General features: G+C 45.4%; 1 protein-coding gene across 1 annotated transcript in view; it reads right to left on the reverse strand.

Annotated features, from left to right (window-relative positions):
* Positions 1-18,407, reverse strand: part of pygl (phosphorylase, glycogen, liver) — a 228,092-nt gene that overhangs the window by 22,215 nt on the left and 187,470 nt on the right. Inside the window, exons 16-19 of the mRNA XM_086003162.1 lie at positions 15,743-15,884; positions 13,909-14,116; positions 818-952; positions 216-282 (exon numbers count right to left, since the gene is read on the reverse strand). Coding sequence (XP_085859288.1) covers positions 216-282; positions 818-952; positions 13,909-14,116; positions 15,743-15,884 — 552 coding nt within the window. The remainder of the gene's footprint in view (positions 1-215; positions 283-817; positions 953-13,908; positions 14,117-15,742; positions 15,885-18,407) is intronic.

The following is an 18,407-nucleotide window of genomic DNA, read 5'->3' on the forward strand; positions in this document are numbered from 1 at the left end:
CCTACATTTTGCTTTCTATCCAAGGCTTTTAAAAAAAAAGGTGAGGCATACATAGCTTTAAATGCCATACAATAGCGTGTCGTCCAACTTACCGTGAACAATGCCAAGGAAGATTTGCTATATAAAGATTGATACTAAGTCTGGAACAGAATACTTATCCATTTTAAATGTAAAGCCATAAATAAACAATAGTGTCAGGTGTACAATATTCTGACCTGGTATAAATGGTTGACTTTCTCTTGAGTTTTGATGTAAGATTCAAAATCAGCAAACACTTTGAACCTGGGCAAAAGAGTAATTTGAAACACTTAAAATGTAGGAAAAAAAAGCTTTTACAAATTAGAATTGAACTTTACGAGCTTGAAATTGCTTAGCTTTCCTAACACAATTATTGGCACATCTGGGTGTGGAGGAGCTCTGCTGGGTCGCCAACCCTTTCCTCCCCCCTTCCAAAATTCCGCAGGAAGATTGTTACTGCACCTGCTTCCTTCTGCGAAGACAACACTGGATGATATAGGACTTGAACAAACACCACAGGTACAGGGAGAATTAGGAATAAAGACAGATAAGGTGCCAAAGGCTGCCTGAGGAAGTTGCAAGGCCTGTAGCAAGACAATCATGAGGCTGAATGCAATCTGCTCTGAACCATGTTCAGAAAGGAGAAGAAGAAAAGCTGCTGGAACTGGGAATGAGTAAAGAGAAGGTTGCTACTGCTAAAGTACTGGGGCAGATAGGGTCGGTTCTTCATAATGTGGCAGAAAACAGACAGGAAAGAGATAAGGTAGTTAATGACCTATGAAAGGGCTTGAGTGATTACCTATCATTGTGAAAAAGCATATTCAGAATATCTCTGAAAAGTTCAGGCTGCTTTGGAGAAAAATATCCACCCGCGATCTGTTCGATCACCTGTTTCAACTCTGGAATTTTTTCATAATATTGCGTAGCATTATATCTGAAAACATAAATTAGCAACATATAATTCGATGCCCTGTGGCAGAACAGACCATCAAATACACTTGAGGTTGCTGAAAGAGCAATTTGATAAATAACAATAGATATTTAGCAGACCATTTATTATAAATGGTTTTAGGAGAAAAATTACATTTTTTCCATTTACCAGTTAATTTTTGTCCCAATCTTAGCACAAGATCTTGGGCACTTCTCTTCAATATCAGTTTTTCCCCACTGCTGCCCTTCCTTAGCTGCTATGTATTTATAATCGTCCCTATACCATGATAGCGAGTATTTCATTAATTGGTTGGGTATTACTATTAGAGGGGACTCAAAAACTGTTAACTGCAAGGAAGTTTGAAGCAATGGGGTAAGCTATTTATATTCACTTTGCCCTTCTCACCATGTCTTCTTCAAACTTCACCCTACATAGTGTTGCCTCAAAAGCTTCCCTAGATGAAGGGGAAATGAAAGCAGGAAGAGTGTTGTACAAAGAGTTATTCCAGGAAATACAGAAAGATCTACTTCTAATATGTGTAAGGAGCTCTTTCCTCTTAGTTCATACTCATTATACAGGATTATTCTTGTACTCTTTCCAATGCATCTATATCACTTTTGAAATGTAAAGCTTCTTTCTTTCTCTCAGTATATAGGGGCTGAATTATCCTTGGTTATCTTGCCCAAAATTGGACAGGTTAGCAGCAGAAATGGCAGGGAAGTGGGGAATGAGGCCATATGTCCAGCCTAGTAAACAATGCAGTTTAGCACAGCAGACGTGGCTGTTTGTTATTTTCTATCTTCCAAAGAGGCATAGTAAAACCTGCAACTATTCTAAATGCACAGTATGTCTTAGCTTCTGTTTACTTATCCATTTAGTAGCTAATAAATCTGTTTGTCAGTTTATAGCCTAAGTCACAGTCTGGTGAAACATTTATTCTACCATCTTCCAAAGTCGGGAAAGATCCTGTATGGCACATAACCAGTGACTGAAATATATTAAAAGGGGTTTTCTGGGCTTGCTACAAATTATTGAGTTATTGGACAGGTAAAGGCACAGGGAATGAAAACTCGCCTACAGGAGTGGTCTGAAATGCTGACCCTGAGAGAAATATCTAGAGTAAAAATGCCAAAACATAACTCCATTCATTGCCCTTTCCTCCCAGTCTACTCTCCTCTACTGCTTAAGATCCACTGCCCCTAATAATGGGTACATTTTAACTCAATCTACAAGTTCAAGCTACAAGTTAAACCTATCTACATAGAGCACATTCCATCCTCTCCTAAACACGCACAGCTGAATGTGTGTTCAGCTGCACCAGTGCTATTTAAAGGGATACATCCAAATTGCAGGTAAGTTGATTATTTCTCTTGTACTGGCTGTTGCAGAGTTTATATCAATACTGGCTTGCTGGAAGACATTTATAACGTTGCTAAAGTGTGCAGGGAGTGCTGCTAGTCATTGGGAAGGCATTGGCTGTAACTGACTACAGCACTTGCTCCCAATCATGGGGGCTCTACTTGTAGTCCCCCTCGCACTGCAGCATGACAGGGAGATGGAGCAGAGACAGCAAAGACAAGCTGCTCGCAGAGGGAGGAGGAGGAGGGGGAGGATGGCTCTCAGCAGGAGGCCTTACCCACCTAGGGTCTTCAGGGAGCACTTCTCCTACCTGCACCTAAGCCAGGAGCAGTGTATTCAGCAGCTCTGCTTCACCAAGGAGGTGATCACAGAAGTCTGCCACCTCTTGGAACCAGACCTGCAGCCTCAGAGTAGGGCGACGATGGTTCATAAGAACATAAGAACATAAGAAATAGGAGGAGTAGGCCATTCGGCCCCTCGAGCCTGCTCCGCCATTCAATAAGACCATGGCTGATGTTCTACCTCAACTCCACTTTCCTGCACTAACCTATATCCCTTGATTCCCTTAATATCCAAATATCTATTGATCTCTGTCTTGAATATACTCAATGACTGAGCCTCCACAGCCCTCTGGGGTAGAGAATTCCAAAGATTCACCACCCTCAGAGAAGAAATTTCTCCTCATCTCAGTCCTAAATTGCTGACCCCTTATTCTGAGACTGTGACCCCTGGTTCTAGACACCCCAGCCAGGGAAACATCCTACCTGCATCTACCCTATCAAGCCCAATGTGACTGTGGTCCTGAATTTTTTTGCCAGCGGGTCTTTCCAACCTGGAACAGGCGACATAGCAAGCATCTCGTAGTTCGCCGTCCATCGCTGCATTCGGGAGGTCACAGAGGCTCTGTACTCTAGGAGGAGGGACTTCATTGTCTTCTCTCTAAACAGAAAGAAGCAGGAGGAGCGCACACGTGGCTTTGTCAGGATATCAGGCTTCCCCATGGTGCACGGCGCCATCGACTGCACACATGTGACTTTGCGGGCACCATATATCAATGCTAAGAGGTACCATAACCGCAAAGGCTACCACTCACTTAATGCGCAGTTGATGTGTGACCACGCCCAGCACATCATGATGGTGAATGCCCGGTATCCTGTGCCAGTCTGCTGTGCCAGCAATCTTCCAGCCACCACGTCGAACCCAAGGGTGGCAGCTCAGAGACTAGGGCTATCCACTCTACACCTGGTTGATGACTCCCCTCCACAACCCCACCACTCGTGGCCAACAATCATATAATGGCAGCAAGCTGAGCCTGCATGACAGAAGTCTGAGCTTCCACTGCAGCACTCAGACATTGGGTCGCTTCTGCTTGTGCGGCAATGGAAGTTGCAACATCGCCCATCACACCCAGCATCATGGTTGGGTTCACAAGTGCCCTACTAGAGTTGCCCATCACTTCCATCCTGGAAATCATGGGCTCTAGGCTCCACGCAAAGCCCCATGTAATGTTGGAGCTGGATAACTCCATGCTCCTTCACAGTGACAAGAGGCTCTCTGGCAGGCCTGCCATTGCACCAAGTATTTCTGTGTGCATGCCCACCACCCTTCTTCTGAAGGCCGCCCCACCGAAGTCCTCATCTGAGTGCTCTGCAGCAGAACTCATGTGTGACCTCGGGGAGCTGGCACCTGCGCTACCCTTTCCCCCTGGCCTGGCTGCAGCCCACTCGTGTCTGGTGACTCACCACATGCAGATCCCACCTCTATACTACCCTCTAAAGTTTGCACAGTCCCATTTTCTGAGCTGGTGCCTGGGAATAGCAGATCGAGTGACAGTGTCTCTTCTCCATCACTCTGCTCCACTACTTCTTCCTGCACAGGCTGGGCTGGCGGCAGTTCTTGGGTATCTGAAAGGAGAAAGGCACAAGAGTCGGGTTGTGGTGAGGGGTGGGGGAGAAAGCAAGATTTACATGCTTACACATCAGCAGCTTATAAGTGAGAAAGGATTGTGGGTTGAGGGGAAAGTGGGATGTGGGAAGAACGATTAGATGTGAGCATACCGTCATCATCAATGCTTCCAGCCTCGCCGATCGCCACGGCCTCAGTGATGGCCCCTCCAATTATCTCCAGAACTGTCTACTCCAGCTGGGTCAGGTTCTACAGCCGTGCTCGCCCCCCCACCCGATTGCTCCTGCTCGCACCGGTTGTGAGCCATTTTGGCCTGCAAGAGAAAGGGAAGGGTGTGTCAGTGAGTGTGGTGCAGTGTATTTGGGTGATGTGCCTGTCATGGTTGAATCGCTGGCATTGTGTGCAAGGTGTGAGATGTGGGTGTGAGGCTTGCAACAGTGGTAAGTGTGTGAGGGTGAGGTGAAGCTATGATTGTGAGGTATAAGTGGTGATAGCTAGAGATTGTTGGTAGGTGATTGATGGCAGTGTGGTACATTGAGTAGTGTTTGAAGCTAGTGATGCAGTTGGTGGGATATGGCATTTGAAAATGCATTCACTCACTTAAACATCTTACGGCACTGGATCCATGTCCTGGGGGAAAGACTGGTGGCACTGACCGCTTCAATAATCTCCTCCCACTGACTTCGAACAGTGTGTTTGGAAGGTCTCCTGCGGGTAGAGGAACTGTCTCCTCCTATAGACTCCCTGCACCAAGGCCTCCAGTGCTGGATTGGAGAACCACAGTGCCCTTTCTCTGTCCTGTTGAGACATTGCTAACTTCCAGCTCCATTCAGAATGAGGTACTTCTCTCACAAAGCACCATGATGTGCAGACAGCCTTTCACTCTCCAGATAACCTTTAAATACAGAGCAAACTTCCCATGATATTGGGTCCTCTGTTGAGCCCTGAGCCAACCAGGAGCGCGTTTAGCGCTGAACTCAGCGCTGCAATCATGTTAATGAGCAGGCAGCACGAATTTCATGTGCTGCCTGCATTACTTTCAACGGGTGTGGGTAGATCATGCATCACAATCCCCGTGCCCATTTTCTGGCCTTATCCAATTCAGCCCCCAAAATCTTAAAGTTTAAGACAACCTTTTGCAACCTATAGTGCCCACCCCTCGCCTGCTGAGCTTCAGGGCTGTACTTCAGTGTACTGCAAGCTTCTCAGCTTTACTTTATTGCTGTATTGGGACCTGAACAGAAATCTGCTGTTGCCCGAGCCAAATTCCACTTCTCCACTGGCTTCTGGGCTTTATTGTGAGCTCCACCATAGCCACTGCTTTCTGCTGAGATTGTATTCTCTGCTGGACTGCTTCCATTCCAGTACCTGGTCTGCTTCAGTTTTTTGCTGCTTTGCTGGGACTGAATGCTTTGTTGCTACTTCCTTGCTTCCTGTGGTCGCTGACTCTGCTCTGGTCCATTTGTCTTTCAGAATTCCTCCATCATCCTTTACTAGACTGGACCAGCTCTTCAAGCTCCTGCTGCTGCTCCCAATCTTGTGTTCTCTTCACTTGTCTAAAGCTGTTCCTTGGACCAGCTCCCTCATCTACACTTTTTTTTTATTCACTGATGGGATGTGGGCGTTGTTGGCTGGCTAGGCCTGCATTTAGTGCCCATCCCTAATTGCCCTTGAGAAGATGGTGGTGAGCCGCCTTCTTGAACCGCTGCAGTCCATATGGTGTAGGTACACCCACAATGCTGTTAGGAAGGGAGTTCCAGGATTTTGGCCCAGCGACAGTGAAGGAACGGCGATACAGGTCCAAGTCAGGATGGTGTGTGGCTTGGAGGGGAACTTGTAGGTGGTGATGTTCCCATGCGTCTGCTGCCCTTGTCCTTCTAAGTGGTAGAGGTTGCGGGTTTGGAAGGTGCTGTTGAAGGAGCTTTGGCGAGTTGCTGCAGTGCATCTTGTAGATGGTACACACTGCAGCCACAGTGCGCCCGCCGGTGGAGGGAGGGAATGTTGAAGGTGGTGGATGGAGTGCCAATCAAGCGGGCTGCTTTATCCTGAATGGTGTCGAGCTTCTTGAGTGTTGTTGGAGCTGCACTCATCCAGGCAAGTGGAGAGTATTCCATCACACTCCTGACTTGTGCCTTGTAGATGGTGGAAAGGCTTTGGGGAGTCAGGAGGTGAGACACTCACCGCAGAATTCCCAGCCTCTGGCCTGCTCTTGTAGCCACAGTATTTATATGGCTGGTCCAGTTCAGTTTCTGATCAATGGTAACCCCCAGGATGTTGATAGTGGGGGATTCAGCGATGGTAATGCCATTGAATGTCAAGGGGAGATGGTTAGAGTCTCGCTTGTTGGAGATGGTCATTGCCTGGCACTTGTGTGGTGCGAATGTTACTTGCCACTTGTCAGCCCAAGTCTGAATGTTGTCCAGGTCTTGCTGCATATGGACACAAACTGATCATATGAATTTACTTTTCACCCCCCCCAGCTTCCGGCACTCCACTGCTCTTGGTCCTTTGGTTTAAATCCCATTGCTTCTTTGCTGCTATACTGGATCTGCTGGTGCACCCTGTTAACACTGGAGGCCACTATACACCTGTGCTGGTCGCCTTCATCATCCTCTCCTGGCTCATGGTCGACTATCCACTCCTTTGTGGCCCTCTGAACAACCTCCAGCTGTGTGCTCACTGATACTCTGCCCCTCGAATGCCTCCTGGATGCACTCTCACTCCACAACTGTTTCAAAACCTAGACATTGGTTCATGGGCATTCCAAGCTGATACCACTTTGTCTACAATGCAACTTCATCCCACCACAGAACCCCAGACTTTAACTTTTGACTCTTTATATCATTTCCTTCCTGTCATCAGTTTACCACCAGGACTTGTCCCTCCTAATTTCTGCTATGCCTATTCACGTGTGCATTTTGTTGACTGGTCCAGACCCGAGCCCATTACTTCTAGTTCTCTTTCTTTTTTCTCTTGGTCCCTCTCGGGTCCTTCTCACTTGTCTCCTCCCCTTCCCATTAGCCAGTCATGTTACCTTTAGTTTCTCCTCTTTTGGATACTTTGTCACCGTTAATTACTATCCCAACTCGTCAATACTCCTCTGCCCTCCTACTTTCCTGCCACCATCCCAGACTTGAATCCCCCTTGAATAAGATCACAGCTACCCTTTATGCCTCTCTTGGCAATATGGTGGCATAGTGGTTAGCACTGTTGCCTCACAGCGCCAGGGACCCGGGTTCAAATCCGGCCTCGGGTGACTGTCTGTGTGGAGTTTGCACATTCTCCCCATGTTTGCGTGGGTTTCCTCCGGGTGCTCCGGTTTCCTCCCACAGTCCAAAGATGTGCGGGTTAGGTTGATTGGCCATGATAAAAAATAAAAAAAAATTGACCCTTAGTGTTAGGGGGGATTAAATAAGTGGGGTTACGGGGTTAGGGCTTGGGTGGGATGGCTGTCGGTGTAGGGACCAGGTGCTAGGGTTTGGATGATCAGCCATGATCTCGTTGAATGGCGGAGCAGGCTCGAAGGGCCGAATGGCCTACTCCTGCTCCTATCTTCTATGTTTCTATGAAGGGCCCATACATTGCTGTTGCCTTATGATCAGCAACCCTAAATGCCCCATCCTCCTCTCTCTCGCCGACCTTCCCGCACAACATGTCCACTCGGGGACTAATCTCGTCAACCTCCTTCCAGTCCTAATCCCCGCCACACCAGCACTGTCCTCTTGGATGCTGCCAGCAGATCAACAATCACTGCCAGCTCCACATTGTCCTCCAGAATGTCTGTTGACTCATGAAGAAAGCCATTGTCATCCACAACCTTCTTGTGGATTACTGCATTGACATGCTGGCTTTAACTGTTATTTTGTTCATGGGTGGTGATACCTTGTCCCTTACCGAAGCCTTCCCACCTGACTGTTGTGTCGGTACCTTTCTACCTAGACACAATTTAGGACTCAGAACTCAGAGATTCAAACATGAAGTGCTTTATTGGAAGGAAAGGAAGTTCTGGCAAGTTCCGAACAAAGAGAGCTAAACTTAACCGAGAGAATACCCAACCATTTATCTCCTGTGACAGCGCCACCACAGGTGGGAGGAGAACACACAATAGAACACACAATACATAACATTTCCTCCCCTCTTAAATGGAAGGTCCACAGTATTCCTCAATAGGTAAGTTACTTTCAATACACTCAACTAACCTAGGGTAGAGGTAGACTGCCTCAAACCCTGACTTTACCCTGGGGTTTATTCTGCCCCAGTCTTGTGGGTAAGTCACTAAGCCTACAGATCCAAGCGTCTTGGAGGCCGCCGCTCTCTGACAGGATACCGGCGGTCATCGTTGGCTTCCACAGCAGTAGGCATTGACACAGGCCTGGATGGAGAAGGTGCCTGTGTCAGTTGAAAGTCAGGAGTTTGCACAGGTGGAAGTCTCTTTGACTTCCTGTGTTGGAGAAGAGCACTGTGGCAAAGGATGCTGGTTTGCGGTATCATCCGGAAACAGTTCAGGCCAACCAGCCGTTGGAGCCTCTGTGGCTGTCTCTGCTCCTAGCAACAGTTGATCTGTGTGTCTTCTCCAGACGACGTCCTCAGCAGTCTCAACCGTGTAAGACACAGGGCCTGTCTGCGCGATCACCGTAGCAGGAACCCATTTCGGTCCAGTGTTGTAGTTTCGAGCTAGGACGTGCTCTCCCGGATGAAACCGTCTCTCCTTGGCTCTTTTCTCTCTCTTTTCAACTTGAGCTTGTTGTTGACGATGGACAACCTGCTCTGCCCTTGGAGGTTTGAGTAAGTCAAAACTTGTCTGCAACTGCCTCTTCATCATGAGCGAAGTGGGGGAAGTTTTGGTTGTGGCATGCGGCTTGTTCCTGTAGGACAACAGGAAGCTGTTCAGACGTTGGTGGATTGAACCCTGACCTTGCGATGCCTTCAAGGCGTGCTTCAAAGTTTGCACGAACCTTTCTGCCTGGCCGTTAGTAGAGGGATGATAGGGCGCAGACCTGATGTGTTGGACACCATTCACATGCAGGAAGGTTGCAACTCCTGTGATACAAATTGTGGACCATTGTCACTTACGAGTTGTTCCGGTGAGCCATAACGGCTGAACATCTCACCAAGTTTCTCAATTGTTTTCTGTGCCATGGTAGACCTCATCACAGTGACCTCCGGCCACTTGCTACGAGCGTCCACAACCACCATAAACATCTTCCCTTCGAAAGGACTGGCGAAGTCCACATGTACTCGCTGCCACACTTCTGCAGGCCAATCCCAGGGGTGTAGGGTTGCCAGCTGTGGAACATTCCGGACCCTTTGACATGGGGAACATGTTTTGGCTTTCTCCTCAATATTGCCATCGAGACCTGGCCACCAGAAGTAGCTTCTTGCCATTTCCTTCATCTGAACCATCCCACTGTGGCCTGTATGAAGTTGTTGCAGTATAGGTTCCCTCAGAGGTGGCGGAATGATGACACGGCATCCCCAAAGAAGACAACCTGCCTGGACGGAGAGCTCATTTCTTTTTGAAACGTAAGGTTTCAAACTAGGAGAATCTCCTATCGCTCTCCCTCGAATGACATCGTCCATTACCTCAGACAGGACTGGATCGTTGCGGGTGTACCTTCGTACCTGAACTGCAGTGACAGGTGCTCCCTCCACTTGTCTAAAGTAGAAGATGTCTATCTGACGAGGCTCTGGGGGAGTAACAGGCAAGGGTAGCCTCGAGAGACCGTCTGCGTTGCCGTGCAAGTCTGATTTGCGATATTTGATGTCGTATGTGTGTCCTGACAACAGTAAAGCCCACCTTTGCATCCTGCTTGTAGCGAGAGACGGAATTCCGGTGTGGGGCCCGAAGATTGAAGTCAATGGACGGTGGTCTGTCAGGAGTGTGAACCTTCTCCCAAACAGGTACTGATGAAATTTTCGAATTCCAAAAACGATTCCCAAGGCCTCGCGCTCGATCTGCGCATAGTTACTCTCGGCCTTGTTCAAGGTGCGTGATGCGAAGGCGATAGGTTTCTCTTCACCCGAAGGCATGATGTGGGATATGACTGCTCCCACACCATATGGTGATGCATCACATGCTAGCTGCACGGGTAGCTTTGGGTCGAAGTGTGTCAGGACCTCCGAATTCAGCAATGCTTTCTTTGCTTGGGCGAAAGCTTCGTTGCACAGTTCAGTCCATTTCCATGTTTTGCCTTGACATAGCAACTGATGTAACGGCTTCAGCAATGTTGCTAAGTCTGGAATAAACTTCCCATAGTAGTTAAGTAGCCCCAGAAATGAACGTAACTGGCTCACATTCTGGGGTGCTGGGGCCTCCACGATCGCCTTGACCTTTGGCGGCGCCTTATGCAGGCCAGTAGCGTCAATCACATGCCCCAGGTACTCAACTGAAGACTGAAAGAATTCACACTTGTCTTTATGAACTCTGAGTCCGTACTCTTTCAGTCGTTGTAGTGTCGCATCCAAGTTCAGAAGATGATCCTCCTCATTTGTCCCAATGACAAGGATGTCATCCAGGTAGCACTGGACTCCTGGCAGTCCACTCAAAATCTGATCCATTGCCCTTTGGAATAGAGCAGGGGCCGACGTAATTCCAAACGGAAGGCGGCAGTACCTGTATAGCCCCTTGTGTGTCACAATTGTTAGCAGCTCCTTTGATTTGTCATCGACATGCATTTGTAGATAAGCCTGGCATAAGTCTATTTTGCTGAACTTTTGCCCTCCGGCCAGGCCCGTAAAAAGATCATCAATGAGGGGAAGAGGGTACTGTTCCACAGACAGCACCGGGTTAATAGTCACTTTAAAATCCCCGCAGATTCGAACAGATCCATCCTTTTTCAGGACAGGAACAATGGGTGTGGCCCATTTGCTCACGCTCACAGGCTCCAGGACTCCATTCTCGACTAAGGCCTCCAAGTTAGCCTCAACTTTTGGCCTAATTGCATAGGGTACAGGTCGGGCTTTGTGAAACTTCGGCTTGCTGTCAGGTTTAATGTCCAGTCTCACGCTGATCTTTTTCATGCTCCCAAGTTCCCCATTGAAGAGTTCTGCATGTTTAACACTGCAGTCAGACCTGACTCCCCTTTTGACATCATGCGGACTGCAGGCCAGTCCAGCGTGATTTTCTCTAGCCACGCACGTCCCAGTAGCGATGGGTAATTTCCCTTTACCACATATAGTGGCAGTTTTGCAGTCTGTCCGTTCAATTTAACTGTCACCTCAATGACGCCTCTCATGGCCACAGGTTCGCCGGTATACGTCTTTAGCACAATGTTTGTTGGCTGAAGGGTAAGATGCTTTAGCATTTTGTCGTAGACAGTGTCTGAAACAAGGGACACAGCCGCGCCTGTGTCCACCTCCATCCGCACTGATTGTCCCTCCACCAGTGGTGACACCCAGTAGCCATTTGAACCGCCTGCAACCGTCAGTATGTGCACCTCTTCCTCCTCAGAGGTGTCGCTCCCCTCTGTTTTGCTTGTTCCATCATACTGCACTGAATGAACACTCTTTTTCCTCTCTTGTCCAAATACAGACATTTTGCTTCCATGCTTCCCAGCTCTGTCTGTTCTTTTTTTACCTCTACAGGCACGTTCAATGTGACCCTTTTTGCCACAATTTCGGCATTCCAGCTCCGTACACCAGCAGTCATTAGCATGATGGCCCGTTTTCCCACAACGGTAACATGTGCCGTTCCGCGCACCTTTAGGCTCAGACGACACCTTGTGAACTCTCCCTGTTGAACTCAACTGGTGAGCCTCCTTTTCCGCCATCTCCATGGAGACACTAACTTCAATGGCCTTTTCAAGAATAAGGTTGTCCTCAGTAAGAAGGCACTTCTGTGTGGCTGCATTTTGCAGACCACACACGAGTCTGTCTCTAATGGTGTCATTCAGCACCTCCTTGAACTGGCAGTGTTCCGACAACCTTTTTAAAGCAGCAATAAACATCGTCACTGATTCCCCCTCCTCTTGATTCCGTTTGTGAAATCTAAATCTCTCAGCAATAACCAGAGATTTTGGTGAAAAATGTGCTCCAAGAATTTCCACTAGTTGCTTATATGTTTTAGTTCCTGGCTTATCTGGCTGCACGAGGCTGCGAAGTAAATTGAAAGTCTTCGGCCCGATTACACTCAGAAAGGTAGGCACAACCTTTTCATTTGCCACCGCATTCGCCAATACAAAATAGTCAAAACGTTCCGTATATGCGCTCCATTGCTCCACATTTTCATCAAAATCACCGATGTTTCCTAATATAGTAGTCATCTCACGTTTCAAATTAAATTTTCTGTTTACTCACTGCACCCGTAACGTACGCAGATTCATCCGCTCCTCGTTGCCACTTGTTGTGTCGGTACCTTTCTACCTAGACACAATTTAGGACTCAGAACTCAGAGATTCAAACATGAAGTGCTTTATTGGAAGGAAAGGAAGTTCTGGCAAGTTCCGAACAAAGAGAGTTAAACTTAACCGAGAGAATACCCAACCATTTATCTCCTGTGACAGCGCCACCACAGGTGGGAGGAGAACACACAATAGAACACTGACTATATCACCTGACGTAAGAAAACTACTAGGCACTTGGTTTAAGTATTAAACAAGGCTTTAATCAACTGTTTTTCAACATGGAGATTTAGTTGTGTCCTTCACTAGTTCCTGTTAAAGAATGTCCTGAGCAAGCTGGGCCCATGCCTGAGTATTTATACTCTCCCTGGACAGCGCCACCAGCAGGTCGCCCAGTACCCAAACCACTGTAGTGGCAGTTGGCCCTTATCACCAAGTCACACCTTGGTCTCTCCCCCTACTACTCTGGTACTTTTCCCTCCATCGAGCACTTCATCTTGTTCCACCTTTCTCCTTCAAAATCCTCATTGTCTACCACCCGTCCCCATCCTGAGCTTCTCCATGAGATATCCCCCCCTCCTTTCCTTCCTCAGCCATTGAACTGAGCAATTCCTCATTGGTGATTTCAACTTTCATCTCTTTGTCTGCTGTCCTCTGAATTTACTGCCCTCCCTTAACCTCTCCCTGAATATAAACTCTCCTACCCCACGGTCAATCCCTTGATCATGCCATCACCCATGGCCTCTACTTCCATGGTCTTGATCACAGACAAGAACATCTTCGATTACTTCCTTGTATCCTTCACCAGCCACTTCCCCTTACCCCCTTCCAACCCCATTTCCTTCTGCATTCGCCCCTTAAATTCGTCAGGGTGGTGGCGGAGAATAATGGAAAATGCAGGCAGTGAGGCCTACTGCCATTTCACTGGACTGCTACTGGGAGGATAATCTTGGCCTTCGATTGGATAGATAGACAAAAAAAAAAGTCCCATTCATTGTCAGAATACCTGCAATCCACAAAGTTGATGGTTGTGTTTAATCATCAGCTTATAAATAACAATTATTGTTTATTATCAGCTGATGATCAATAAACTATAACCATAGTATCAATTTTAAATAAGCAGTTACTCAAGCATACCTTTTATGACATTGAATTTTATGCATCAAGTCAATAGATCTGAATTAAAATCAACATGGATCAATAGTCATTTAAATATAGCAAAGGATACTGCAGATTTACATTTTGTGTACTCTCACTACTCCACTGGTTCGCCCATCTTTTTCTTCCATTATTATATAACATTATAAATTATTTCTCAAGTTCACTTCAAATGATATTTGTTAACTATTAACACACCCTTTCTTGTCCAGTTCCACCACATCTTGAACCCTCATGCCAAAAATGAACAGATTTTTTTCACCAGCTTCCTCTACCATTTCCACATTTGCTCCATCCATAGTGCCAATAGTCAGGGCACCATTCAGCATGAACTTCATATTCCCTGTGCCAGAAGCCTCTGTGCCAGCTGTGGAGATTTGCTGTGACAGGTCTGTTGCTGGAATGACTGCAAATAGACCAATTGAAATTGATTTAATACTGATAGAGTCAAAAGAGCCTGAACTTATGAGAACCGACAGAAACAATCGCCCACAAATTCGATGGCACGCACCTGTTTTTTGGGCTCTATGAGGTGGAAGACAGGAGGGACAGATTCCTAGGTTTGCCAGGCAGTGACATCCAGGAGTTGTAGCCTAACTACCTGGAGGGAGATGATCCAGGCACTTGTTGCCAACTCTCTCACATCAAGGACTGCACAGTAATGTTGGAAGAAGTTCAATGGCTTGACCAGGGCAGTCAATGTAAGGTCTAAAGGGTCTCCCTCCAGGTGGCAAGGCTGGCATTCCTGGATGGCTTTGTGAATTGAAAACCCATATCCTTTAAGCCTGTGGTAGCACATATTAATATACTAACATGCCATAGTACCAGTCTGCTTGCAATCCTCCATTTTTATATGCAAAGATATTCTACCTTGAAAGATCTTCATACTTTGAAGATACACTACACACACCATCGGAGTTAAGCTAGCACCAAATTAAGAGATGGGGAAACCACATAAAGGGATGTCCTCCATCCCTCTTTTATCATTTTTTAATGTTGGCATTGAGTGACATCCCTCATTTAATTAGGTATTTTCGTACATCAGGTTTTAATAAATACCTTTATTGGGTATGCAAAGTATTCATATAGGTTGACTAGAAAGATATGTTTGCAATGTTTGATCAGAACTATTGTGCAAGGCATAAACATATATAGACTTATAGATCTTACCTAGTGTGCATCTAAGGGAGTAATGCTTCAAAAATGTCCATAGGGCAAATAATCCTGATTTGCTTGAATGTTCAATTGATTTAAAAAAAACAACCAATCAAAAACCACTACAAGTCACTAAATTTTATAGACATTTGCATTCATGCAGAAACAATGGAAACCTAATCCAAGGTTAATAACTATCATGAATACAACTAAATCACCAATGCAGTTTTTCTGAGTGGCCGTATTGATTCCTTACTCAGTTGACTAGACAGGAGAGATTTTCTGCTTTGCCACTCCAGTTGCATACTGGGAAAACATATTGGGAAACTTCATATCACCAGCTCGTGTTTTTTTCTTTAATTAAAACGAAAGGACAGGAAATCATGATCTGGGGGTATGCAAGTGGAAAATCAACCCTTATATATCTAAACAATAAAATTTGTAAAATAAATACATTAAAACTTAAATAATTCACAAAAAACTTTAAATTTATCCATTAAATTGTAAAAAAGAAAAAAACATAAAGAGGAAGAGAAGTGAGACAGGGATATCAAAGAAGAAAGGAGGGAGATGGAATGAGAGAGGAGAGGAAAGAAAGAAAAATGTTTTTTGAAAGCAATCATACTAAGGTGACGGTGAGGCTGTATCAACTCCCCTTGACTCAATGTGGGGCCCTTGGTCTCTCCCCACAAGTCTGCCCCCACTCTGCCTTTATTATTACGCTTAATTTATCATTCCTTAAAAAAATGATCAGTGATCAATTCCATGGGAAATCTAGTAGTTTCTATCTTTTGTTGAAGTGTAAAAAATGCTATCATACTCCTGAAAAGGTTAACAAATGATAGAACGAAAATCTCTTTTTGCCTATTAGCAATACCTTTTTCAGCCAGTGAGACTCTGTAGTTTTCCAGAAAAATGACCTTCAACTTGTTACCAATTATAGGGTCATTGTTCACTACTTGTGCCACAGATGTAATGAGTTTAATAATCAACTTAGCCATATAATAGCCAGGAGCAGCCTAGGAAAGAAGGATGTTTTTAAACTTAATAAAGAAACATTGGTAAAATTTGAATCATCATAAAGTCCAATGTATTTTCATCAGAAATAGTAGTAATTGTGTTTATCAATGTAAAAAGTTTAGGAAAAATCTTTACATCAAGTCCACAATAGCGAATATTCCACAAAAAGAACAGATCTATACAGTTACAATTTATATTTTAAATTTTGTTTGATATCTCCATGACACAAAACTAGTTTATGTATGGTACAGTTCCATAGTTTGGAATGAAAATAAATCAAACACTGAGATGTTGGATTGTCACAAAAATAACTGGAGAAAAAGATACAAATCTGGCCTAGGAGCATTCTGGAACTGAAGACGCCAAAAAGTAAAGCAACTGATCCAATGGTTGCTCAGTGATAGCCATAGGGGGAGAAAGGCTCTTCCTCTTCCTAGTTACACTCATTACTCCTAGTGGCCACTAAGAAAATGGTGGACAGAACAATTACTTCAAGCTGGCTAATAGGTTGTACAGTAAAGAGCTACAGATTTGAGACTGTTAATGGACGCTGCAGGTTCATAAATCAGTGATACAATGAAATCTTGCTTCGATACAGTGAGGGTGATGAGGCATAAGCCCTTGCCACTCAGGAAGGGATGCCAAGGGAGAAATCTTGCTTTCCTGGGTGTGGAAGCCCTTAATAATGTAACATTTATCAGGAGCCGCAATGAACGAACCAAGGGAGAGATTAAAATCTGCAACAAACAAGCAACAAAGACTTCAAACTCCCTGAACATCGCTGTTCAGTAGGGAAGATTATAGGGTAATGATTTGAGCCCTGAGAATAGGATGGAACTAACTGAGGTAGATAGAGGTCTCTTCTGTGTTGGGCCAACCCATTCCCTGCAGTGGGCAAGGAAGTTGCCTCAGTGTGAGACAATACTAAGGCAGGATTCTTCCTCTTAAAAGTCATGGTACTGAACAATGCCAGCATATCCCCATATAGGGGTGGACCAGGATAGGTACCTTGACACTGCTAAGGCTGTGACCAGAACATATAACTCAGTGACAACTCCTCTCTATTGCATGGAAGTCATTGGTTCTGGCCAGTGTCAGACCTACCCATTGTATGGTACAGAGTCACTATACTGATGCCAAACTTGTAATCATGGACTTTTGAATGCTTGTGATGCTTAGATGGCCTCTGGATCTTCAACACGAAATGGCTTGGTGCCAATTTTGTGCAATGGTCTTAGAGAAGATGGAAATAGAAGCAGGATTGGGCAGCGCTAATTATACAACTGCCAGTGCTGACCATCGTGGAACAAGCGTTGGATTTTCTTTTCTATTATGGCCAAAATCCACTGAACATACTGACATGTATGGGTTGAAAATCAGAGGCAGATATTTTGACAACAAATATAATAAACATGAGCTACAGTCAATGCAGTGCTTAAATCTCTTACTGAAAATATAATTTTTCAGGACCAAAATGTGTGAATGATTCATAGTAATTAAAAAAAAGAAACCAGTGCTATGTATTCTTTATATAGTGTATAGTAGTGGAAAGTATTACTTATGCAATGTCATGATATCACACTGGCTCAAAGAGCCATAGGCCTGGATTTTCCTTTGAATTACTGCCCGCTTTGGCATGGATTTAGAGCAGTAAACAGAAGAAATGCATTCTTAAAGGCTATCACCACAATAAAGCTGCACCTGAAAACTGACAGTTCCTTTTACGGCCCACCACAAACCCATTCTGTTATATTTAAATGGTGTCAATGGGGTGCGGCTAATCCCTCCACTCCATTTCCCTCCATTTCAGGTCCAAACAATTCAAGTAGTGGTAAAAGTTGCTACAGGTATCCCTGAGGCAGATACTACACTGGCAGGCCATTTTCTGTGCTGCTACTGAAGGTTAGTGTTTCTTTACCTGCATAGCAATCATTCTCGTACTTTGAGGTTGAGGCAGGTCTTTTGCTGCTACTTTCACTCAGCTCTGCTCAAAGTACTGTTTAGCGCTCTACATATGAATTTCTCAATGGGAATACCTTTATTTTAATGTTAAGAAGAGGAGGAAGAAGACTTGAAAGAGACTAGGTTGGATGCTCTCAGAAACATCAGAACAGGAGTAGGCCATTTAGCCCCTCAAGCCATTCAATTAGATCATGGCTGATATGTATCAACTCTATCTACCCGCCTTGGTTACATGTCCCTTAATGCCCTTGCTTAACAAAAATCTATCCCTCTCAGTTTTGAAATTATCAATTGACCTAGCCTCAACGGCTTTTTTGGGGGAGAGAGTTCCAGGTTTCCACTACCCTTTGAGTAAAGATGTGCTTCCTGATATCACCCCTGAACGGCCTAGCTCTAATTTTAAGGTTACATCCCCTTGTTCTGGTCAGTCCCACCAGAGGAAATAGTTTCTCTCTATCTACCCTATGATTTCCTTTAATCATCTTAAACACCTCAATTAGATCACCCCTTAATCTTCTATACGCAAGGGAATACAAGCCTAGTCTATGCAACCTTTCCTC

Source organism: Somniosus microcephalus, chromosome 12 (genome assembly GCF_052327205.1).
Source record: "Somniosus microcephalus isolate GS21.2 chromosome 12, FLI_Smic_1.0, whole genome shotgun sequence".
NCBI lineage: Eukaryota > Metazoa > Chordata > Chondrichthyes > Squaliformes > Somniosidae > Somniosus > Somniosus microcephalus.